This window comes from Myotis daubentonii, chromosome 4, assembly GCF_963259705.1.
Source record: "Myotis daubentonii chromosome 4, mMyoDau2.1, whole genome shotgun sequence".
Taxonomy (NCBI): Eukaryota; Metazoa; Chordata; class Mammalia; order Chiroptera; family Vespertilionidae; genus Myotis; species Myotis daubentonii.
Window position 1 is genome coordinate 82,416,028 of NC_081843.1, and position 25,950 is coordinate 82,441,977.

Below are 25,950 nucleotides of genomic sequence, written 5' to 3' on the forward strand. Positions count from 1 at the left end.
GCCGCCGAGAGAGGCTCGGGATTGGCTGTGACGGGTCCAATCAGCAAGCAGCGCGCGCGGATCCCGGGCGCAGGCTTGTTGACAGCTGGAGGCGGCGGCTGCAGGTCTGGGACGTCAGTGGTAAGAAACGGGCCGGGGCGACCGCGCCAGCCGGGACCCTGACCTCCTGGGAACGGGGGCCTGGAGCCCCGCTCTTCGGCTCTAGAACCCCGCGGGTTAGGGGAGAAGGACGGCGCGGTGGGGAGGGGAAGGAAAGGGCTCCCTGGGCTCCCGCCAGTGCCCCCAACAGGTCTTCTCCCCAGAGCTGCTCGCTCCTCCCGCACACGCTCCGAAGAAGGTGGCGAGCGCTGGCTACTGTTCTCTGGGGAGAGACCCAGCCCTGCCCGAGTGGCCCACGGCGGGACCGCTCACCCTTCCGCCGGCACCCTGGCCTAGGCTTCCATCCCTTAGTGGCCTTCTGGACTTGGCTCTCTTCTTTAAAAAAAGAAAGGAAATATACTGCGGTTAAAGACAAACACCCAACATGACATTTACCGTCTTAATCCTTTGTTTTTTAATCCGTTAAGTACAACTTGTCAAAATGACCTCCATAAATCACTGCTTAAAAAAAAAAACCTACTTAGCAGTCTCCTGGTTACCTACTGTATTTCAAACTAGATGAATCTCTCCTTTACTTTTGCTTTGATGTGGAGCCCAGGTACAGGAAAGAAACTGCCGGTAGTAAGTACTTTCTAAGGGTTTTTGTTTGTTTTGCTTTTAGTTTTAAAGACTCCCTTTATCTGGCCTATTCTACCTAGCTGGTCTCATTTCTTCTCTGCCTTCTGCTCTAATCAGATCACTTTTTTGTGTGTCTGATTATCTTCATTTTAAAGATAAGGAAACATGGACAGCCAGTTTAAGTGTCTTGCCCAAGGCCACACAGCTTGTAAGTATTGAAGCCAGGTTTTAAACCTGGACAATCTGTTGAGTTACACTTACTAGTATAATTTTTTTATATATATAAATAATGCTGCAGTAAGCATACCCATGCAGACTTGTGCAAATATAGGGTGTCCCAAAAAATGTATACACACTTTTTAAAAATATACGTACTTTTATTGATTTCAGGCTGGGAGAGAGAGATAGGAAGATCAGTGATGAGAGGGGATCATTGATCGGCTGTCTCCTGCACACCCCTCACTGGGGATAGAGCTGAAACCTGGGCATATGCCCTGACCGGGAATTGAGCAGTGACCTGGTTCATAGGTCGATGCTCAACCACTGAGCCATGCTGGCCAGGCCAAAACTGAATTCTTAATCTTGCTGAATTTGTTTCTTCCACCATCTTCCCCATCTCAGTAATTGGCAACTCCATCTTTCCAATTGCACAGGTCCAAACCTTTTCAGTAATAATTGACTCCTCTCTTCATTTTACACTATATGTAAGCTGTTAGGAAATCCTACTGGCTCTATCTTAAAAATATATTCAGAATTAGACATTTGATACAGCCTCAATATTAATCCTTGGATTATTGCAGCAGCTTTCTAACAGGCTTTCCTGCTTCTGTCCTTACTTGGCTGTAATTAACCAGAGTTATACTGTTAAAACATGATTTAAATCATGTCATTCCTCTTTAATCACTTACGATCTCAGCCTAAGTCCTTAAAATGGCCTAGAGCCCGCATGATCTGTTATCATCTCTCTGACCTCATCTGGTGTTCTCTATCTTACATCTTCTGCCCAAGGCCTTTGCACTTCCAGGTACCTCACCTGGATCGTCATCCCCTAAATATCACCAGATCTCAATTATTTCCTTTCTGTTTTTGCTCAGTTCTCAACTTCTCAGTGACTTCATATGGCCTCCTTATGTAAAATTACATTGCCCCTTCCTGAGCACTGGCTATATTCTCTGCTTTTCTTTCCTTCATAGCACTTATAAATCATTTGATGTACTATAGTATGATTTTTTAACATTTTTAGGCTTCTTTTTGTTTTTCTTAGCTAGAATGTAGGCACCATCATAGGAGGGATTTTAATCTATTTTGTTCACTGTTACACCTTTAGCTCCTAGGTGAGTATCTGGCAAGTAATAGGTGTTCAACAAATATTTTTCACTTTAGGTTTTCTTATAAGGCTAAGGAAATCACAAGGCAATGTCAATGAGTAACCAAGATCTAGATCCAGATAGTACTACAGATGAAGATATTACAACTGCTAAGGAAGAACTTATTAAAAAATGTGAAGAAATGTGGAAAGATCTGGAAGAAGTAAGTATCAAGAGATTAAAGTGATATATCAATTAATTACTATAAGATTTCTATTTCAGTAATGGACTTGAGAAATAATTCTGCTGATTCCTGAATGTCATTATATTGTACGATAAATATTTATATAAGTTTTAGACCTATAACGTTCAATGAAGTTTATACTAGATGAACTGTAGGAAGAGAAAAAAATTATAGCAATCCCTACCCTCAAGGAGATTATCATCGAATGAAGGCAGTAACCATTATATTAGAAATACAAAGACTGTACTTAGGAGGACTCCTAAACCTAGACTGAAGGGGTCAAGGATAGTGTCCTAAAAGAGGTAATGACTGAATTCATTTCTAAAGGATTAATAGGAGTTAGCCTGTGAAATTGGGAGAGGTATACAAAGTAGAAGGAACAAAATATATAAAGGTTGAAAGAGTTTACTGGTAGAGAACTCCATGTAGACTATTATGACTTATGTAAATTAGGAAGAGAGGACTTGTGAAGTGAGACTGGAGAGGTAGTTAGGGGCAAGAACATGTCCAGATTTGTTGAGTGTATACTGTGGGGAGCCATTAAAGGATTATAAATATGAAGTGACATGATGAGATATATAGTTTGAGAAAATTACTCTGGTGGTTTTGAAGAAAGGTGAGACTACAGATAGAGCATTTAGGAGGCTGTAGTAGTCCTGGTAAGAAGTACTGAAGGGCTAACTCCTGTCATTGCAAACAGAAGACTGGATTTAAGGGATATTAAGAGGGTAGAACCAAAAGGACTTTGAGATTAATTGTTGTGAAATGGGGGAGTTATGGATAGTTTCAGGTTCCTGGCTTGGGCCAATGGATGATTAGTGGAGTTACTTCCTGAGAGAATATAGAAGTTAGAGGACACCCAATTCTGGAGTTTGAGTAAAAGTACGAGTTACTTTAGAAAATGTTATTTTTGAAATGTATGTATTTTTTTTTTTTCATGAGATAGAGTCACTTCTGGTACACTACAGTATTTTGGTAAAAATTTGTTCTACTTGAAATAGCATATGATAGTGTATCATAGTATATGATGCAGGCTACAGCCATTTTTCACATTCTATTCTTCCCAGTAAATTTTAAGTTGGAAATTTTAAAAAGAGAGCACATATTTTGTTAACTGTCCTGTAATCCAATACCCACCTTACTTTCTCCCACCTCCATATACTTTCCATCCTTAATTTCAAATGCATAAAAGAAGCTACAAAATTGTTATTTTCTAGAACATTTGAGATTTTGCTCCACGGCCTATGTCATTATTTGGCTCAACTAAACTCTTATTAAAAAAAAAAAGATATTGTTGCCCTAGCTGGTTTTGCTCAGGGGATAGAGTGTTGGCCTGCAGACTGAAGGGTCCTGGGTTTGATTCTGGTCAAGGGCACATGCCTGGGTTGCAGGCTTGATGGGTTGCAGTCTTGATCCCTAGTAGGGGGTGGGCAGCAGGCAGCCAATCAATGATTCTCTCTCATCGTTGATGTTTCTATCTCTCCCTCTTTCTTCCTCTCTGAAATCAATAAAAATATATATTTGTAATATTGTAAATAGAAATAATCACAAATAAAATTTAAATTAATCATAATTTTGTTCAGATATACCAGTAATTGCTATTAACAGTTGTGGATTTTTTTAATGGCACAGAAAAAAACTGTCTCTAAAAGGCTTATTTTCTTGTAATCATAACTGTCTTCTTACCTCTTTTGTTATTTTCCTATAGTTATTTCCCTCTTGTTCCCCATTTTCCCGTTATCCAGCTTCTAACTCACCCTAGTTTTCATTTTTGTTCTTTGTTCCTTTTTCCCATACTAATTTTTTAAATTCTGTATAGAGTCTATATACCCTTTTACTTTTAATGTCTTCATCTTGGGACCAATTTGGCTGCCTTCCTTACCCTCCTGCTTAGAAAGTGAGGAATTAAAAACAATTTGTTGTCTTACATCAGGTAATTAATTGTATATTGTTTTAAAAGAATATGGTATGAAAGGGGAGGGAGAGGAAATCTTGGGTTATAGTGTGACTTGTTTTTCTGTGTTTTTGTTTTTTTTTAAATCAAGTATCAGAATAAATTATCACTTATTGGAACCGAGACACTCACTGATTCAAATGCTCAGGTATGAAACCTTCCTTTCTTTGAAATTCATTGTTTCGGATAAGAAGTTTATCTGTCAAGTATAATAGTTTTGTTAATACCTGTATGCTTAATCATTCGGATAATTCTCTACTCTTTCTGATTTAAGAGAAGTATTTTAAAAACTATCTTGAATAAGCTATTATAAATAAATAAGAATATTTTCTTTTTTATCTTTCCACAGCTATACATACATTTAACTGTTGAGTCAATTGCCCCTTGGCTGCTATTATGGTACTTTGTTAAAAATTAGAACAAAGACTTTTCTACTTTGTGTTAGGTACAGTAGCCACAGGTATTTTACTATCTGTGTGGAATCGTAGCTGATTTTACCGAGGCTTAAAAAAGGATTAAGATATCCATTTTAATGATCAGAGACCTATGGAATTGGTTTAGGAATACACCAAAGGGTCTTTGCAACAGATTAAGAATTTAAAATAACAAAGATGATAGTTCCAATGTATGGGAAAGGGATGAATTAGTTAAGGAATGATAGTGGTACAATCGTATTTCATTACAAGAAAAGCAAGGAGACTGCAACCTAGTGACATGGGAGAACTTGGCTATTAATAAAAATCTAGACATTATAAAAGAACACTTAGCCCTAGCCGGTTTGGCTCAGTGGATAGAGTGTAGGCCTGCGGACTGAAGGGTCCTGGTTTGATTCCTGTCAAAGGCATATGCCTGGGTTATGGGCTTAATCCCCAGTAGGGGGCTTGCAGGAGGCAGCCAATCAATGATTCTCATCATTGATGTTTCTGTCTCTCTTCCCTCTCCCTCTCTGAAATCAATAATATATATACATATGTGTGTGTGTGTGTGTGTGTGTGTGTGTGTGTGTGTGTATCAGGTTCACAAAATTAGTGCAGGGGAGGGGAGTGTCCCTCAGCCTGGCCTGCACCCTCTCACAATCCAGGATCATTGGCTCCTCACCACTCGCCTGCCTGCCTGCCTTATAGCCCCTAACCCCTCTGCCTGCCTGCCTGATCACCCCTAACCACTCGCCTGCCTGCCTGATCACCCCTAACCACTTCTCCCTGCCTGCCTGATTGCCCCTAACTGCCCGATCACCCCTAACACTCTGCTTTCCTGCCTGATCGCCCCTAATCACTTGTCTGCTTGCCTGATCTCCCCTAACTGCCTGATCGTCCCTAATCACTCTGCCTGCCTGCCTGATCGCCCCTAACTTCTCACCTGCCTACCTGATTACCCCTAACCGCCTCTGCCTTGGCCCCCACTGCCCCAGTTCATCCGGAAGGACGTCCAGAATGACGTCTGGAAGGTTGTTTGGCTGTCTGGTCTAATTAGCATATTATGCTTTTATTATATATATATATATGTATATATGTATATATATATTATGAACACATTATATATATGAACACTTAGATGTATTTGATCATATAAGAGTTAAAAATGTGCCCTGGCTGCTGTGGCTCAGTTGGTTGAGCATCATCCCATACACCAAAAGGTCACTGGTTTGATTCCCAGTCAGGACACATGCTCAGTTTGTAGGTTTAATCCATAGTAGGGGGCGTGCTGATCAATGTTTCTCCCTCTCTATCTCTCTCCCTCTCCCTTTCTCTCTCTAAAATTAATAAAAAACATATTTTTTTAAAAAAAGAGTTAAAAATGTTTTAGTAGTAAAATTTCTAAGAACAAAGACAAAAATATACAAATGAGTCCAACGAAAGTTCTCCCATACTGGTGGGAGCATGCCACCCTTGTAAGCAGACCTTTAGGGATAATCTTAGGGCTTGCTTTGTTAACTCTTTTCTGTATACCTATTAGACTTAAAATCTTCAATTAAAACAATTCATTTTCTAAAGCAAAATGTTATTTTAAATGAGAGAATGACAAGATTCTCAAATTTTTATGTTTACGTACCTTTAGAAGTACTACTCTTATACATAATATTTTTTAAGAAAAGGTTGTTTAATTTTATAAAAGGACTAGAGGTCCGATGCACAAAATCCGTGCAAGGGGCTTGGCCCCTGCTGTCACAGTGGCTGCCTCTGCCTCGGCTCCCACTACTGCGGCTTCGTCCAGAAGGTCGTCTAGAAAGACATTGGTCTAATTAGCATATTATGCTTTTATTATAGACTAGGGGCCCGGTGCACGAAATTCGTGCACTGGGTGTGTGTGTGGGGGGGGGGAGTGTCCCTCAGCCCAGCCTGCCCCCTCTCACATACTGGGAGCCCTCAGGCATTGATCCCAGCCCAGGCCTGACGCCTCTGACAGAGGCATCAGGCCTGGGCTGGGGGCAGAACCAGTGATGGGGGGAAATGAGGGTCCCCTGCTGGGCGGGAGAGCGGGTTGGGGGCCAGTCGCCCTGCCGGCCCACGTGATCGGGTCCCGGGCGACCACCAGCACTCACGCCCCCAACCCGCTCTCCTGGGTTGAGGGCGTGAGTGTGGGCGGACGCTGCAGCCATCCCGCCGGCCCCGCGTGATCAGGTCCCGGGCGACTGCCGCAGCCGCCCCGCCAGCTCGCGTCCGGGTTTGCCGGCCGGATCGGGTCCTGGGCGACCACTGGCACTCACGCCCCCTACCCGCTCTCGCGGGTTGGCGGCGTGCGTGCGTGCGGACGCCGCAGCCGCCTCGCCGGCCCGAGTCCGGGTCTACCGGCGGGATCGGGTCCCGGGTGACCGCTGGCACTCACACCGCCAACCCGCTCTCTGATGGCGCTGTACCATCCTGCCTGCAATATGCAAATTAGCCGCCATCTTTTTTGGCGGTTTACTGCCATCTTAGTTGGCAGTTAATTTGCATATCTCACTGATTAGCCAATGAAAAAGGTATCGGTCGTACGCCAATTACCATTTTTCTCTTTTATTAGTATAGGATTAGAAATAATTTGAGTGTTTGCCTTAGCTGGGCTTTGGCAAGGTAAGAGCTGTGTTTCATCAATATAGTACAAGGTTGAACTGTATGAAGTTACTGTTTTTTAATAGGTTAAAAATGAATATTAGTAATTTTATATATTTCAACCTAATATGTGCTGGAAAATACATGAATTCTTTATCATTAGGATAGTTTTGCCTAGTTTAGATACTGCTTTTTAAGAATTTGTTACCACTTCCTAGTAATAATAATAATTAACATTTATACATCACTTTATAGTTAATAAAAAACTTTCCCAGATTCTTATTTAGTTATCTATAAGAAAATAATGTTAAACTCTCCTTTGGCAAATAATTTAAATACCTGCAAATGCATTTTTATATAATAATATGAATTTTTTAAAGAGGCTAGGTTTTGTGTGTTTTTTTAACCTATGACTATTCAACAGGCAGTGTTATAATACAAAGCAGGAACTACCTGCTCTGTATAATAAAAATTGGTTTAAAAAGACAGTACTTTTAGTGTAAATATTGAAGTAATACCTACTGCATTTTTGAAATATGAATTTTTTTATGTTTGGCTACTAATAAGAATTATATAGATGAGATAAAACGTGCTGAAATTTAGCTTTAACCACACATGGACTTTAATTTTGTGGTCTCATCAGGCAAAATATTTATCACATAAATTTGTAATTATCAACATTACAATGATTGGAGCCTCTAGTAACAGAAACATATCCGTCCTAAATTTATCTTTGGCTAATTTACAAGCCATTGTGTAGTAAAACTGTTTTTTATATGTGGCTTGTGGAACCAGTCTCATTTTATAATTATCTCTATGTATGCATTTGAAGTTATTTTTCATTACTCGGCTAAAAACAGTTGCAATTTTCCTAAAAATGCATAGAGAGGAAAAAGAGCATTTTAGTGCAAATTTGTCTTTTTTTTTTTTTTTAAATTAAATCTTTATTGTTCAGATTATTACATTTGTTCCTCTTTTTTCCCCCCCATAACTCCCCTCCTCCCAGTTCCCACCCCACCCTCCGCCCTCACTCCCCACCCACTGTCCTCATCCATAGGTGCACGATTTTTGTCCAGTCTCTTCCCACATCTCCCACACCCCTTTCCCCCCCAAGAATAGTCAGTCCATTCCCTTTCTATGTCCCTGATTCTATTATAATCAACAGTTCATTCTGTTCATCAGATTATTTATTCACTTGATTCTTAGATTCACTTGTTGATAGATGCATATTTGTTGTTCATAATTTGTATCTTTACCTTTTTCTTCCTCTTCCTCTTCTTAAAGGATACCTTTCAGCATTTCATATAATCCTGGTTTGGTGGTGATGAACTCCTTTAGCTTTTCCTTATCTGTGAAGCTCTTTATCTGACCTTCAATTCTGAATGATAGCTTTGCTGGATAAAGTAATCTTGGTTGTAGGTTCTTGGTATTCATCACTTTGAATATTTCTTGCCACTCCCTTCTGGCCTGCAAAGTTTCTGTTGAGAAATCAGCTGACAGTCGTATGGGTATTCCCTTGTAGGTAACTGAGTTTCTTTCTCTTGCTGTTTTTAAGATTCTCTCTTTATCTTTTGCTTTTGGCATTTTAATTATGATGTGTCTTGGTGTGGTCCTCTTTGGATTCCTTTTGTTTGGGGTTCTCCGCGCTTCTTGGACCTGTAAGTCCATTTCCTTCACCAGGTGGGGGAAGTTTTCTGTCATTATTTCTTCAAATAGGTTTTCAATATCTTGGTCTCTCTCATCTTCTGGCACCCCTATAATTCTGATGTTGGTATGCTTGAAGCTGTCCCAGAGGCTCCTTACACTATCCTCGCATTTTTGGATTCTTTTTTCATTTTGCTTTTCCGGTTGGATGTTTTTTGCTTCCTCGCATTTCAAATCATTGACTTGATTCTTGCGCTCCTCTGGTCTGCTGTCGGGCGTCTGTATAATATTCGTTATTTCAGTCCGTGTATGCTTAATTTCTAGTTGGTTCCCCAATATAAGATCGAGGGTCTTATTAGTTTTCGTGTAGAGCTCATTAAGTTTATCGGCAGCTTCTAAACAGTTCTTGAGAGACCTTAAAAGTGTGGTTCTGAACTCTATATCTTCCTTTGACAATTTTGTCCTGTTTCTTTGTCTCCGCATTTTGTTATGCTTCCTTGGTGCACCCCCTAGTGGTCTTTGTTCGCAGTTTATAGTTAAATCTTGATTGTTGTAGTTAATCCCAGGGAGGGTTTGACCTCCAGGCCAAGTGGCTATGAGAATCAGCTGTGTCAGCAGTGAGAGAACTTCTGTCCTCTAGGGAGGTGCTAATCTAGCCTTTGCCTGAGGCTATCCGGAAAATGCCTCTGTGCAGGGCTTGGGCGGGGCAGGGCGGGTCGCACAGGATCAACAGGGTGGGCCGGAGAGAGCAGTTATGGCGGCTCTCAGTCCTGTCCCCAGGGGCTCTGCCTCTCTGAGTCCCAGCACCCGCTGCAAAGCTGGGAGAGAAAGCTGCACTCGCTCTGACCGAAGCCAGACAGTTCCGTTTCTCCCGTTTGAATATGGGTCCCCAAAGACTCGCCTGTATCTGGAGCTCAGAGTCTGCGACTCCCTCCCGATTGAAAACAACACCCGCGCCCTCCGCCGCCAGCCCGCTCCTCGCACTCCGCACCTCAGAATTTGACTTCAGCACTGCGCCTCCTCTGAGTGTCCGTGTGCGTTTCTCTTTCCTCCTAGTTGTAGGACTTCCACTCAGCCAGCGTTCCTGTGGTTCTGGGTGATGTCCCTTCCGTTTTTTGGTTTCACTTTTGAAGTAGTTGTTCAAAGCAGCAAACTCCGGCGTTAACCTATGCCGCCATCTTGGTTCCTCCGCAAATTTGTCTTAAAAATGTTGGCAAGAAATAGCATCCTTTTAAAAATATATATATTAATTTAGGGAATAAACTTAATGTAGTTAGGTTCTTTTGTTTTAGATTGAGTGGTGAAGTAGAATTGATCATTTTTTAATACCATATCACTAATGTAACTGGCAATTTGTGAGCTATAAATGTGGTTTAAAGCAGAATTCTGTTTGGAGTGATAATTTTTTTATAGTTTAGGTAGCTATTATCTTAGCCATTTATGTTAAGACCTTGTATTAATGTATAAAAAAATCTCTACACATTCATCATGAATAGCTATGAATATTCTACAAGAAATGATTTTGTTTTATTCTCTTGTTGTTCTTTTTTTATAGCTGTCATTATTAATTATGCAAGTGAAATGTTTAACTGCTGAACTCAGTCAATGGCAGAAAGAAACTCCTGAAAGTAAGATTCTTATTTTTAGGTTTATATTTTTGTAAACAACGTAATGGCAAATTAATGATCACTAGCCCGGCCGGTGTTGCTCAGTGGTTGAGCGTAGACCTATGAACCAGAAGGTCACGGTTCAATTCCCGGTCAGGACACATGCCTGGGTTGTGGGCTCGGTCCCTGGTGGGAGGCATGCAGGAGGCAGCCCATCAATGATTCTCTCTCATCATTGATGTTTCTATCCCTCTCGCTCACCCTTCCTCTCTGAAATCAATAAATACATATTTTTTAAAAAGATAAGAATAATGTGTATGGTATGATCCCATTCTTGTAAAACCAGCACTGACAAAATTAATAACTCTTGCATGTATATGAACAGATAGAAGAAAAAGCCACTAAAAACAAAATGCATGATAGCACATTTGTCTAAATCAGTGGTCGGCAAACTGCAGCTCACGAGCCACATGCGACTCTTTGGCCCCTTGAGTATGGCTCTTCCACAAAATACCGACTTCTGCGCATGGGCCACGAAGTTTCAGTCGCACTATACATGCTTGCCTGCACGTGGTATTTTGTGGAAGAGTCATACTCAAGGGGCCACAGAGCCGCATGTGGCTCGCCAGCTGCAGTTTGCCAACCATTGGTCTAAATTAATATATATGTAGAGCTTCTAAATAAGAATAATTTCATAAACTGTACATATTTCATAAAAAGTTCTGTAACATTAAGTGGAAAGGAAAAGTGGTATCTGAGAAACCACAAAGTCAAATTCTTGATTTTGCAAAGTTAACTAAGCATATGTTAATTTTGTTTCTATAGTACTTCCACTGAGTGAAGAGGTTCTGGTAACATTAGGAAAAGAAGAGGTAAGTCACTTAATGAATTTTTAGTCACCCTACTATAAATGTTTTAGGTAAGTTCATGCCATAAGGAATAGGATAAAGATTCTTTAAAACCATCTTTTCTACTTTGATATTAATTATGCTTTCTTGAAGAAAATATTTTATAATTTTTGGACCTTTGATATTTATTACTGTTATTTTTTATTTTTTTTTAAATTACAGTTGGCGTACAATGTTATATTACTTTCGGGTATACCACCTGGTGATTAGACCTTTATATAACTTGCGAAGTGATCATATTCCATTGTATATGTACCAGTTCTTTTTTATTCATTTGTCTATTGATGGGCATTTAGGTTGCTTCCATATCTTGGTTATTTTAAATAATGCTGCAGTGACCATCCAGATACATATGTCTTTTCCATAGTGTTTTGGGTTTCTTTGGATAAATAACCCTGAAGTGGAATTGCTGGGTACTTCTTTGTCTCTTGTTATACCTTTGTTTTAAAGTCTGGTATAAGTATTGCTACCCAAACTTTTTTTTTTTTTTCATGAAATATCTGTTTTATCCTTTTGTGTATCTTTCAGTCTAAAGTGAGTCTTAGCTGCCTCCTTAGCGTAGTGGGCAGCGCGTCAGTCTCATAAAGTCGGTCTTGTAGACAGCATATGTATGGGCCTTTTTTCTTATGCATTCAGCCATCCTGTGTCTTTTGATTGGAGCATTTTATCCATTTGTATTTAAAAGTAATTTAAAGATATATGTTTATTGACATTTTATTATTAATATTTTTTATCTTCTTCTTCTAAAAGAAGACCCTTTAACATTTTTTATAAACTGGCTTGGTGGTGATGAACTCCTTTAACTTTTTCTTGTCAGGGGAGCTCTTTATCTCTTCTTCCATTCTAAATGATAGCCTTGCTGGGTAGAGTAGTCTTGGTTGTAGGTCCTCGCTTTTCATCACTTTAAATATTTCATGCCACTCCCTTCTGGCCTGCATAGTTTCTGTTGAAAAATCAGTTTTATGGTAGTTCCCTTTTAGGTAAGTAACAGCTTTACTCTTGCTGCTTTTAAGATTCTCTTTGTTTTGAACCTGTTGCATTTTAATTATAATATGTCTTGGTGTGGGCCCCTTTGGTTTCATCTTGTTTGGGACTCTCTGCAATTCCTGGACTTACCTATTTCCTTTGTCAAGTTAGGGAATTTTTTAAAGTTCTTTTTTAAAGTTTCAATCTTTTTGGTAAAGTACTCATTTTGTTCATGGATTTTATTTTTGAGTTTATTAAACTTCATATCTGTATTTTCTTATAACTCGTTGAGGTTTTTTTCAGAACTGCAATCTTGAATTCTCTGTTATTTAAATTACATATTTCTATGTCTTCATGTTTATTTTCTGGAGATTTTCAATTTTATTTTTGAGCTGCTCAGTTATCTTGGTTACTCATGGTGAATTCCTTCTCTACTGAGGTATCTATATGTGAGTGGCATTTCTCTGGTAAATTGACAAGAAGTCTTTCTACTGTTTTCTAGTAGGTGGCATTGAAGCACAAGTTGTTTCGTCTTTTGCACAGCTCTGACTTTCAGGTCTCGGCAGGATGATGGAAATGTCCTGTGTTCCCTGGGAAGGTGGGCATTTCCTCTGTGTTCAGGTTGCCTCAGTGTCACAGGCCAGACTCAATGGGGGAATGTGGTGGACGATTTGTTCTAAATCTGTGAAATCTCAGTGCTGTCCACTGCAGCCAGATACAGCTGTGATGGATGGGGGCGGCTGTCTTTGTTGCTTTGTTCTCCTAGTGATGGTGACTGGCAAACCTCAGCGGCCTCCCCTCTGTGTCTTCACCCAACCCTGGATTAGTCACAGAATGTGCCTGTCATCCCTGCCCAGGTCACTGGGTTCAGCCACAGTTCATACTAACCGTTCCTTCAGGAATGCTCACTGTATCTCTGTGCTCCTCCCTGCTGAAGGGCGTACCAGTGCTAAGCTGATTCTGCCCCTCTTTAGGCTGAGCCTCACAGTGAATTCTGGGCCACGAGATCCAGGCTGCATGCTTGGCACCAACTCAGCTCTTCTCCCTTTCCACCTCCCCCGTTTTCTTCTTCTTGCCCACCTTCAGTTGTTTCAATACTCGGATCTCTCAGATGTGTTCGTTGAGCAGGAAATCCTTTGTTGAATTATAGCTGTTCAAACTGTTGAAACGTCAAGGAGACCTCTGATGCCACCATTCCTTTGGCCACAAAGTCCACTTCTGATGCCAACTGTCAGGGTTTTCCCCAAGACCACTCTTAGGTTCTGTGATTAGCTAGATAGGCTCACAGCATTCAGAAGAGCTATTATAGTCATGGTTGTGTTTATTATAGTGAGAGGACACAGGCTAAAAGGAGCAAAGGGAAAAGGCACGTGGGCCAAGCGTATAGCTGTCCTTTCCCAGTGGATGTGTTTACTTCTGCCTGCAACTATGTGTGACAACTTGGTCAAAGTGTGGTCCAACAGGGAAGTTCGCCTGGCCAGTGCAGCTCAGTGGTTGAACATCAGCTCATGAACCAAGAGGTTGTGGCACATGCCGGGTTGCCGGCTGGATCCCCAGTAGGGGGTGTGCAGGAGGCAGCCAATCGAAATTTCTCTCTCATCGATGTTTCTCTCTTTCTATCCCTCTCCGTTCCCCTCTCTCTAAAGTCAATAAAAACATATTTTTTTTGAAAAAAAGCCAGGGAAATGCATTTTAGCCTATTGTCCATGGTTTTTATCAGGAGTCCCATCACTATGCATGCAGGGCCTCCTTGACCGACTTCAGCTACGCAGACTCCAGGTCCCAGAACAAAAACGCATTTACCAAGAATGACATAGTTAGAATAAACTGCGTAATCAGACTGGTACCAACTGGCCCAAGGCTCCGGGCATACGCAAAACACTCGCAATAGGCAGAATATTCCAGTGTCTCATAGCTTCTCTTCCAGGAATCCACCAGGAGCTAGTCCTAAAGAAAAGCCTTTCTTGGTAATGTGCAGAGTTTGTGCAACCTTGGCCTGCTGAGTTAACCCTTTCACTGAAACTTGTATTTTTATTCTCTTAAGTGTCTTTTGAAGAACATAAGCTCATAATTGGATTAATTCTATTTTATCAACTCTTAAAGTTTATGCTCAAATATAGGAAATATTTGTCCAACTTAAGGTCACAAAGATTTTCATGTATGTTTTCTTTTAGAAATCTTAAAGTTGTAGGTTTCACATTTAGGTCTATGATCCATTTTGAAATAATGTTTATACATGAAATAAGTTGTTAAAGGTTGATTTTTTGCATATAGATACAAATTGTTCCAAAGAACTATCTGTTTTGACTTTTCTTTTACTGAAATTTAATTACCATGTATGGGTGGATCAGTTTCTAGACTCTTTATTTGTTCTCCTTTCTGTGCTTTGGATTTGTCTCTTCCTTGGTTCTGTGTTTCTGTCTTAATCCAATACCACATTATTTTACTTACTGAAGCTTTGTAATAAGTCTTGAAAATAAATAGTATGAGTTACCTAACTTTGTTGTTTTTTACCAAAATTGTTTTATTTTTCATATAGAGTTGGCTTATCTTTCTATGCCATAAAAAAGCTTACTGGACTTTTGATTGAGGTTGCCCTAAATCTATTTATTTATTTACTTTTAAAAATATGTTTTCTTGATTTTAGAAAGAGAGATGGGGAGAAAGAGAGACATCGCTGTGAGAGAGAAACATCTATCGGTTGCCTCCTGTATGCACCCCGACTGGGACTTAACCTGAAACCTGGGCATGTACCCTGAATGGGAATTGAACAGGAGACCTTTTGGTGCATGAAACAATGCCCAGCCAACCAGGGCTAGACTTACTTTGTTTTTCATAGACTTTATCACTCACTGGAATTATACATTTGTTTGTCTGGATTCCCCTCTTTGTTCTGTTCACCTTTGCATCCCTGACTCCCTTCAACAATGCCTGACAGTCAATAAATATTTGTTGAATGAATAATATTGATTTGTGTTTGTTTTTGTATAGTCTCCTTAGAAAAGAGACCTAATTTACCTGATTACTGAAAACTCACCATTAAATTGCCTTTCAGTATGTAATGTATTGCTCACAAACCCCGTCTTATATTTTTGAATTTGACAATGGAATATTACAGAGAACTTAGCACCTGCTCTCTATGTCCATTTTAAAGACTTTCTGCTCAGATTTTTTGCTGTTAATTTCTGAATATAAATTTTAGAATTAAACATAAATTTAACTATCATTCAGAAATATAACTAGTTATATGATTAAAGAATAAGCAATTAATATGAATTATTTTGTTCTAGTTCCAAAAATTGAAACATGATCTTGAATTGGTACTATCTACTATTCAGTCAAAGAATGAAAAGTTAAAGGAAGACTTGGAAAGGTATATTTATAATTACTATTAGTCATTGATTTGTTGAATTGGCATTGATGTTTTTTTTGGCTGCTTTATTGGCATTGATGTTTTATTTTTCTGTGTTGAAAGGGAACAACAATGGTTGGATGAACAGCAACAGATATTTGAATCTCTTACTACACTACACAATGAATTGAAACATCAGATTGTGACAGAATCAAGGTATTATTTTTGTGTCCTATGTTTTTAAACTAGGAGAAAGTATTTTCTTTCTTTTTTTTTTTTTTTAACATGAAAAGGGGTAAATTTTACCAGAAAATATGAGTCTTATACCAGCTTTTGATTTCTATTATTACATGATCTTCTATGAATGACTTGACTTTTAGTTTCCCTATATATTAAATAGAGAATATTACTCTCATAAAACTAGTTAAATTTGGTTTGAGCAAATGAAATTTGAACTGAGTTCTTGATCAACCTTATGAATAACCAGTTTTATATACTTAGGTATTTTGTCAGTGAAATATTTCTCTTCATTATTTTGAAATCTATTAGAACCTTTAAAGAGCTGAAAACTAAACTACATGATGTAAAAGAATATAAGGAGAAACTATTGGTTACCTTGAGTGAATTTCTAGAAGACCACTTTCCTCTGCCTGACAGAAATGTTAAAAAGAAAAGGGTAAGTTTTAAAGAAAACATTCATGTGTATATGCATGTATGAAATTGTTTCAGATAGGATCAAGTGTAAATTTCTGATAAATATTTCTATGTTTATTATACATTTCAAAGACACACACATAGATAGATGTAGAGAAATAATTCCTCATTACATTAAAATATTTATTGAAAAATTAGAAGCAACCTTGTTGTTCAACAATACAAGAGGAGTTAAATACATTTTTTTATATTTATCCATATGATGGGGAAAATGCAGCTTTAAAAAACCTATTGAACCCTGGTCCAGTGGCTCAGTTGGTTGGAGAATTGTCCCATACACCAAAAGGTGGTGGGTTCAATTCCCAGTCAGGGCACATATCTAAGTTGCAGGTTTGATCCCTGGTGGGGCAGGAGCAGGGAGCAACTGATCAGTGTTTCTCTCTCACATCAATGTTTCTTCTCTCTCTCTCTCTCTCTCTCTCTCTCTCTCTCTCTCTCCCTCTCTCCCTCTCTCCCTCTCTCCCTCCCTCTCCCTCTCCCTCTCCCTTCCTCTCTCTTAAAAAACAAATCAATAAAAGCTATTTTTTTAAAAATGTATTGAACACTCACTATCAAAGGAATTAATGAAATGCTCACAATTTGTTGTTAAATGGGTAAAACATAGATGATTAAATTATATGTCTAATTTATACCAAAAGATGTAATAGTGCTTATGTCTAGGGGCTAGGATCATAGGAGAGATTTTTCATTTTTGCTATTTTGAATATTTTCCATGAGCACGTGTAACTTTTAAAATCAGAAGAATTGTTTAAAATCTGTTCATGTGCCCTGGCCAGTGTTGCTCGGTGGTTAAAGTGTCGTCATTCCCCTCCACACTGGGGGTGGCAGGCTTGATTCTTGGTGAAGGGCCTGTACCTGAGTTGAAGGTTTGATTCTGGTCCCCTGTCAGGGTACGTGTGGGAGGCAACCAATAGATGTGTCTCTCTCTCACATCAATATTTCTCTCTCTTTCCCCCTCTCATTTCCCTTCCAATGTCTCTAAAAATCAAAGGAAAAAATATCCTTGCTCCTTGAGTGAGGATTAAAAAAATAAATATGACACTATGTTCAAGTAGAGGTTAATAGGGTGAAATAGATGTCCAAAAGCTAATGTAATCTTAAACTTAATGAATAGAATTCCAGCATCTACAAGTATGGAAATAAGTCTTCTTTTTGATCTTTGGTGTTCAAATCACACCAATATCATTGTGGAGACTGGGTTTTAAAAAAAAAGCAGAAAAGACAAATTAGGCCACATTTAAAGAACAACCATAATATGAAAGGGCTACAAGTCTATGGCTTATAAAAAATAATTGGAGGAACTAATAATGGTTAATATGGAAAAGACTTGAGATTCATAATAGCTGCCTTCAAATATTTAAGGAACTCTCTCATGGAATTGGAAGAAATTCTTTCATTTCAAGGATAAAGAACCAGTTAACATTACGAACTGTCAAGAACTATAGAAAGATGAACGAATAAGGCTCCCTGGGAAGCAAGTTTCCTGTACTGAAGCTGTATAAATACATTCTGGAATGTCATTTGTTTGGGTTATTTTGATTGGGAGATTCAAACACTAGACTTTAAAAAAAATTTTTTTTCTTTGTTGATTAAGGTATTACATATGTGTCCTTATCCCCCTGCCGGGAGCCGGTCCATCCTTGCTGTTTCAAGGGACCTGGCATATATGGCATACGGTTCTTAATATGTTTGCTCACCTTCTTGGCGCTGTGTTTTAACCAAGGTCTCCTCTCCGAGAAAGGTTGAATCCCCAGGTAGGGATTTTCCCCTGAAGTTAGGGAGGGAATAAAACCCCTCAACTAAGTGCCAGGCGGGTAATTAATCCCTTTAACTACGAACAATCATGCTTAAACTACATAATCTTTTCTCCCTGGAATGGAGATAAGAAACGCCCTAACCTTTGTAATAGAAATTGACAGGATTAGAATCAACTAGTATAAATACAGATGCAACAAGACAACAACAGACAGAATTTAGAACACAGAACTAGAGACAGAAGAACTTCGCTGGAGAGAGCATGCCGGAGGATCCTGGAGAGGGACTGGCCTCAGAGCCTAGAGACAGAGCCTAGCGGGAGAACATGGCAAGGGATCCTGGACTGAACCTGACTACAGAGATTGGCAGGAGAACCTGACTGGAACCTGGACACTGAACCTGACTGGAGAGCCTGGACAGAACCTGGCTGGAGAACCTAGCGAGGGAACATGGCTACAGAACCTCGCTGGAGATCCGAAGCAGAACCTCTCTGGAGATCCAGACCAGAACTTGGCTGGAGATCCGGGCTAGAGATCCTGGCTAGGCTGCTGATCAACTGAACACTGTCTCCGTGTCCTTCCTTCTTCGCCGACTCCGTCTACACCTTTGGGAACCCCTGGACCTGCTGGGGTTGGACCCCGGCATCCCCCCATTACCCCCCCACCCGCCACTCATGCCCTCACTCCCCTGGTGTCTTTGTCCATTGGTTAGGCTTGTATGCATGCATACGAGTCCTTTGGTTGATTTCTCCCCCTTACCCCCACCCTCCCCTACCTTCCCTCTGAGGTCAAACACTAGACTTTTACATATGCCAGTGTTCAATATATATAATATAGCATCCATTTTATTTACAGATAGTCTGAAATGTATCTTCTAGTAATTGCAAAAGATTTCACTGTCTTAGAGGTTGTTTCAACTGTTTGTTTGTTTTTATGAAAATGACTTAGTACAAGCAGGTCGTTTATATTCAGAATTCTTTTTAAATCACCTAATTATAGGTGTTTGGTTTTAGTATACCTTGTACCATTGCAATTAAGAAATATTAATTTTTTGTAATAAGTATAGTTTAATATTCTGCCATTGGCAGAATCATAATGTTAATTCTTTGTTATTCACGTTTCTCTCAAAGAAAAATACTCAAGAATCAAATATACAGCTGATAACATTGCATGAAATGTTAGAGGTAAGTGTTTTGTGTAGTTGTTTTGTCTTGAAGATGTCTCTTAATTAGCGATTTGTGAATAATTTTACATAGGCTTGAAAAAGAAAAAGTACTGCTTTAGTTCTTAAGGTAAACACCAATCTTTATTAGATATACTTATGTTAATTTATCTTTGGTATAAAATTAGTTTGTGTTTTCTATATAGCATTAGTAAGAATAGTGTCATTTTTTAAAGAACATGAAATTAGAGCCTACTCTTAATAATATTCCAAGATTATTACTTCAAGAAAATTTTATGATATTATTTAATATTTACACAATGAAATCTTACGCTGTTACATTGACTGTATCTTTAGTTAGCAACTCTACATTCTATTGAAAACATAGTACATAGTTTAAGGATTCTTTTAACAAAATTGTAGAAATCCATACATAATATTTCCTTAAGTAACATCAGCCTCTTTTTTTTCATAATGTGAGTACTAAGTAATTCCAAATAATTATAGAATTGGTAAAGAAATCCCTTTTTCTGCTTAACATTTGCCTTTTCTTTTATAAATATCTTTGACCTCTTTATTTTATTTTATTTTATTTTAAACATATTTTAATTTCAGAGAGAAAGGGAGAGGGAAAGAGAGATAGAAACATCAGTGATGAGAGAGAATCATTGATCAGCTGCCTCCTGCATGCCCCACACTGGGGATTGAGCCAAAAGCTTGGGCATATGCTCTGACCGGTAATTGAACCATGACCTCCTGCTTCGTAGGTCGACACTCAACCACTGAGCCATGCCAGCCGGGCTCTTTGACATTTTAAAAAAATGCTTTTGAACGTCATCCAGTTATCAAGTATGTTAAATATTTGAGAAATCTTGGTCTGACAATCCATTGCGAATTGGGCAGAGAGGAAGGTAAAATAGTCTATGAAGAGGGAGATATTTAACAATTAGTGTGTCTTTTTATCTATTTTATTTTATATATCTATATATCTATACATATATATATGTATGTATATATATATATATATATATTTTTTTTATTGATTTCAGAGAGGAAGGGAGAGATAGAAACATCAGTGATGAGAGGGAATCATTGATTGGCTGCCTCCTGCACGTTGGACTGAGCCCACAACCCAGGCATGTGCCCTTGACCGGACTCGAACCTGGGACCCTTCGGTCCACAGGCTGACACTTTATCCACTGAGCCGAGTCAAACCGGGTAGGGTTAGTGTGTCTTTTTAAATTAATTAGCAAGTTAAGGAGAAAGAGTGATATCATTAAATTTGTTTCGTTGTAATTTTATGAATTGGATGCTCAAGTCTCCATTTTTACCAAGTTAAATAGTTTTGGTGCCTCAAGATATCTTAATAAAGAATATTATTGCTCTGAAAGCAAAATGCAAAAAAAAAAGAAGAAAAGGCAAAATACAAATATTTATTAGATTCATATGATACCCATTTTTGTGTATCATATATCAAGTTATATTAGAACATTTTAATATATTTCTAATTATTCCAGTTTATACTGAAACTAAGAAACTACTGTTTCTTATGGATGACTTAACTTTTTTTTTTTTTTAAACAAAAGTTGTCATTTATATGGCTGATATTAGCAGTGATTAACTGGGTAATACATGTGTAATTTTCCAATAGTATACCCTGAGATCTCATCTAAAATTTAGAATTAGAAACCATTTTTTGTCTCCAACTTACATTATCAATGATAAAAGTAAACAATATATAAACTGAAATTTAGCAAAAAATAAAACAATATACATGTTCATTTTAAAGTTGAATTTTTATCATTTAATTATTTCTAGCATCTACTAGAATTAGAAATGAAAAGTAAGAAGGATTTTTAAGTATATTAAAATAAGTAATTGCTTTAAAATAGGAATAATATTTAATTCTATTATCATCATACTTAAGTGAGATCAAAAGATTTATGCCCCTCAGATATGTACTTGAAATAGCTAAAGTTAATGATAGATGAAAATTTTATTTCAATAATTGAGATATTGATATTATGAAGTGTGATTGAGATGAGAATTGTATAGTTTTACTTTATTGCTATGGCACTTAGTATTTGTATAAATGATGCATTTTCTTTTCCATGTTCCTTAAAAGAATATCTTTTCCTAGATTCTTTTAAATAGATTGTTTGATGTTCCACATGATCCATATGTCAAAATTAGTGATTCTTTTTGGCCACCTTATATTGAGCTGCTCCTTCGTAATGGAATTGCTTTGAGACACCCAGAAGATCCAAGCCGAATAAGAATGGAAGCTTTCCATCAGTAAAGAATGGTCTGTTTTCCACAAGTACTTAAAGAATCTTGTCACTCATGGATAAATGGAAACACTGAGTGTTACTTGGATAAAGAAAATAATATGCATATGAAAGCACGTAGTTCATATTCCTTCTATCCTTAAAATGACAGGTGCTGCCTTGTACTATTTGTTTACAAATGGTGTGTTCAAGTTGATGGACAAGGATACAAGTAAAAATATTCTAGACTTAATTATAAAACATTTAATGTACCTCTTAAAGCGATATTTGGAAAATTCTTAGTTAATTTGTGATATTGCTTGAGCCATAATTTTAAAAAAATTTATGACAGTTTCTTTTATGCATTTTGAGTTCTGTTTGTTGCTTAACTCTGTTAAGTTTAGGGATTATAATAAAAAGGCCATTTAATATGCAGATGGTTTTAAAATTCACTTGGTATCTGATGTAGAAGGAAGCATAATTTAAAAGTATTTAGTAAATATGCCTCATGTATACTGCCTTATTTCTAGATTTGTTAAAAATTGAAATATAAAAAACACACACAAATGGATAAAAGTAGAAAACTCTTTTAATGTGTATCACATATCAAGTGATATATATTAAACCATTCGTCTGTTCATTATTACTAACAAAATTGTGTTAATAAAATTTTGTTTATCTTTGTGACGTTTCTGTAAATAAAATTCTCTTACCTAAAAATATTTAGCTTTTGGTGATGTGGCATGATATTTTTATAAAATAAATACACTTTTTGATAGGAAGATAATATAGGGCTCATGCAAGCTAAATTATAGAATTCAAAACTCACTCGGTATTGTTACTGGACTAAATGGGTTCACTTGCCAGGACACATCACAGCCCAGTAAGACATGCACAGAAGCTTGCAGCAAAAAGAGTAAGGGTTAATTAGTTCAGGAAGTGGCCCGGAGTCACAGGTGAGCTAGTGCTCAGAGATCCGACTAGTCAATGGCTTTCAGGTTATCAATCGTTGTGACTAAGGGATAGGTCATGATCTCTACTGATTGGTACTAGGGTAGGGAGTAGTTGACCAGTGCATCTGGTCTTGACGTCAAAAACGGCATCGCTTCATCTGATTTTGCCACTTCTCTGGGTCTGGAGCTGAAACAGCTGAGACCTAGACGTTATCTCTAGTTTGACAAAACTGTCTCTGTGGCCTACAGACTCGAGGTTTTGTTCCTAAGATTATTTGATACTGACTAGAACCTTTTCTCCTGAGGACTTAATGATTAAGGGAGTGGACATGGTAGGGAGAAGGAAACGGGGTGCTGGGTGAGGCCAGTTTTAAGTAAAAAAAGTAGAAAGAATGTGTCCAGTTTCAATCAAGAGGGAGGATTAGCTCATTTTCCCTGTGTCTTAGAGGGTTCATTCTAGGTGTTCATTTACAAGCAGGAACCACAGCAATGGTAGATAAAGCAGTAGGCCAGGATATGTGTACTCAGTATTAGAGCGCATCACAGTTAGGCTCTGAGTCTTTAAGCCTGCCAGTCAGGAAGACACCTATATGAAAGTTTCAGAGCTTCATTTTTGTTCGAATGAAGGGAAGCCATGACAATCTGACAGATTCCTACAGCCTGAACATCCATAATGAAAGTCCTGACACCAGTTCAAGGAAGCTCTCTGAGTGGCTTACACAGTATCAGTCCCCGAAACCATATAGACACTTTTTTGTTGTTTTATTTCAGAAAAAGAGAGAACTAGAAACATCAATGATGAGAGGGAATCATTGATTGGCTGCCTCCTGCTCACCGCCCTCTCCCCCCTCCCCCCAGGGACCGAACCCGCAACCCAGGCACGTGTAATAACTCTCAACAATAAAGATAAATTTTAAAAAAAGAAAGACATGCACAGGAGCTTGCAGCAAAGAAAGAAAGGGTTTTACTTGAGGAAGTGGCCCATGCCCACAGTGAGCTAATGCTCGAGGACCTGGCTCCCCAACGGCTTCCAGGGGATGGGTTATAAGGGGGGGGGGGATCATTAATCAGGTGATTTAAGGGAGTTAGGGTTGTGGTCTCTACTGATTGGTTGGTGCTAGGGTACAGGGTAGTTGATCATGCCATTTGGTCCTAATGTCAGCCATGTTTTATCTGCTTTTGTCACTTTTTTGGCCCTGGAGCTGAAACATAACTGAGGCCTAGATGTTATGGCTAGTTTGATGGAAGCTATCTCTGGCCAACAGTTCCGAGGCTTTGTTTCTAAGATTATTTGATGCTGATCAGAACCTCATTGCCTTGAGGGCTTAATGACTAAGGGAGTGACATGCAAGGGAGAAGGAGGCAGGTGAGTCAGGGTGCTAGTGAGGCCAGTTTAAATTAAAAAAGGGAAGAAAGGTCATATTAAAGAAAGGAAGTTTCTAAATGGTTACAGTACCCTTCATGTCTCTTCTATAGAAAATACAAATACTATATTTTAATGAATTGAAGTTCTTTTATAGGAAGATGACATTGACCTTTCTAGAATACTCCAGTTGGGAGCCAAAGAAATAAGCAACTTTTTATTCATTTCAGTTACTGCAGAAAGAAGTAATGGTTCTGGCAGAATAAGCCTGACAAGAATTCTTCAGAACAGGTGGTGTGATTGTCCGTGTACCTCTGTGTTACAAATTACAGAAAGAAAAAGATAAAGGCAATAAACAACTTGATTTATTTGGCAAGTCTTCATTTCACATTTTACTGATAAATCTCCAGATTAGGATCATTTTACTACAGTGTCTTGTATAAGGCTCTAAAGAAGACTATTATTTCATCTTTAATTCAGTGGTTCTCAACCTTCCTAATGCCGCGACCCTTTAATACAGTTCCTCATGTGGTGACCCCCAATTTCATTGTTACAAATTGAACATAATTACAGCATAGTGATTAATCACAAAAACAATATGTAATTATATATGTGTTTTCCGATGGTTTTAGGTGATCCCTATGAAAGGGTCGTTCAACCCCCAAAGGGGTCGCGACCCACAGGTTGAGAACCGCTGCTTTAATTCATTAACCCAGGCTTCTTAGCAAGATGATCTGCCCACTTTTGAGCTCAATCATAAACAAAGTAAATTGCAGTAGAATTAGTCTTGATTTGTATTCTATCTAAGCTTCCATCCTTGAACCTTTTTGTGGTTTTGAGTATGTTGGAGAAAATGTTTCAAGTTCTGAGGATCTATATGTATTTTCACTTGTCATGGATTTAAGGAAATCACTAAAATCTATTAAGACTTAGAATTTGTTTTTATTTTACCAGTTCTTAAATATGATAATGCAAAATGCCTGAAAGGAATACCACAGTCTAGCTTTCCCACACCAGATGGTGATGTTAGCCTAACCTAAAAACAAATATTTGTTTTAGCTTGCCACAAAACATATTTAACTTTGTTATTGGTTAATGTGTGCACATGGATTGATTTAGAAGAATTTAAATATTTGGTTGAAAATTTAAAACAGTTGAATGGGACCTTGTTTAGTCTTATCCTGTGTTTTTTTTTTTTTTTATGGTTGTACACCCCTATTAACATTTCTGGTTCCATTATTTTCCACAGCATTATCATATGCACATATAACTTGTAATGTATTTTTAGACGTCAGTATTGCAGAGGTAAAGAATAAATATTTGGTAGGAAGCTAACTTGCGGGAAATATTTATGGTGTTTTGAAGGTGAGATAGGATTTCCTATCTAATTTTTTTTGCTTATTTTAGGATATAACATGTTTGTTTTGATTATGGAGCATGATATGCATTCTTACTGTGTAATGGCAGCAGGGAAAGGGTTGTTTTCGCTCTAGGACAGTTACATATTATAAAGAAACCAATGGGTTTATTGTTTGTTTGGGTTTTGCTTTTTTGTAAGGAAAAGAATTATAAAAAGTAAGCAAAGTCCTGGCTCAGCTGGTTGAGCATCATCCCGTGCACCAAAAGGTCAGGGCAATGCTCAGGTTTCAGGTTTGGTTCCCATTCAGGGTGCATACAGGGGGCAACTAATCATGTTTCTCTCTTACATTGATCTCTCTCTCTCTCTTTCTCCCTCTCAAAATCAATGAAAAAAATATTTTTTAAAAAGTGAGCAAAAAAATCTCTTTAAGAGACTACAAAGTTCCCTAAACATAAAATAGATAAAAGTTAAAATGGACTATATATTTAAAAAAATTTTTTTTTAAAGAATTTCTGTTTATAAAAAAGGAAAACACATTTAGAGAAGAAAACTATAGAATTGGAGAAAGTATTTACTATCTATAGTCAACAAAGAACTCAAATATGAAACGTATATAGAGTGCCCAAAAAATTAATAAGTAGAAGAT

The 25,950-nt window shown here is 38.2% G+C and overlaps 1 protein-coding gene across 3 annotated transcripts; it reads left to right on the forward strand.

Annotated features, from left to right (window-relative positions):
• The first annotated feature begins 58 nt into the window (after positions 1-58).
• Positions 59-22,350, forward strand: CENPK (centromere protein K). Of its 3 annotated transcripts, none has more exons than XM_059694524.1 (10): positions 59-120; positions 2,101-2,247; positions 4,314-4,370; positions 10,454-10,526; positions 11,331-11,377; positions 15,670-15,752; positions 15,855-15,947; positions 16,281-16,407; positions 19,330-19,383; positions 21,502-22,350. In XM_059694524.1, the coding sequence occupies exons 2-10, from the start codon at positions 2,134-2,136 to the stop codon at positions 21,658-21,660; spliced, it is 807 nt and encodes a 268-aa protein (XP_059550507.1). In that variant the 5' UTR covers positions 59-120; positions 2,101-2,133; the 3' UTR covers positions 21,661-22,350. The 3 variants fall into 3 exon arrangements, with proteins under 3 accessions (XP_059550507.1, XP_059550505.1, XP_059550508.1); XM_059694522.1 differs by lacking the exon at positions 59-120 and adding an exon at positions 134-720; XM_059694525.1 differs by lacking the exon at positions 59-120 and adding an exon at positions 784-925.
• Positions 22,351-25,950: the final 3,600 nt, after the last annotated feature.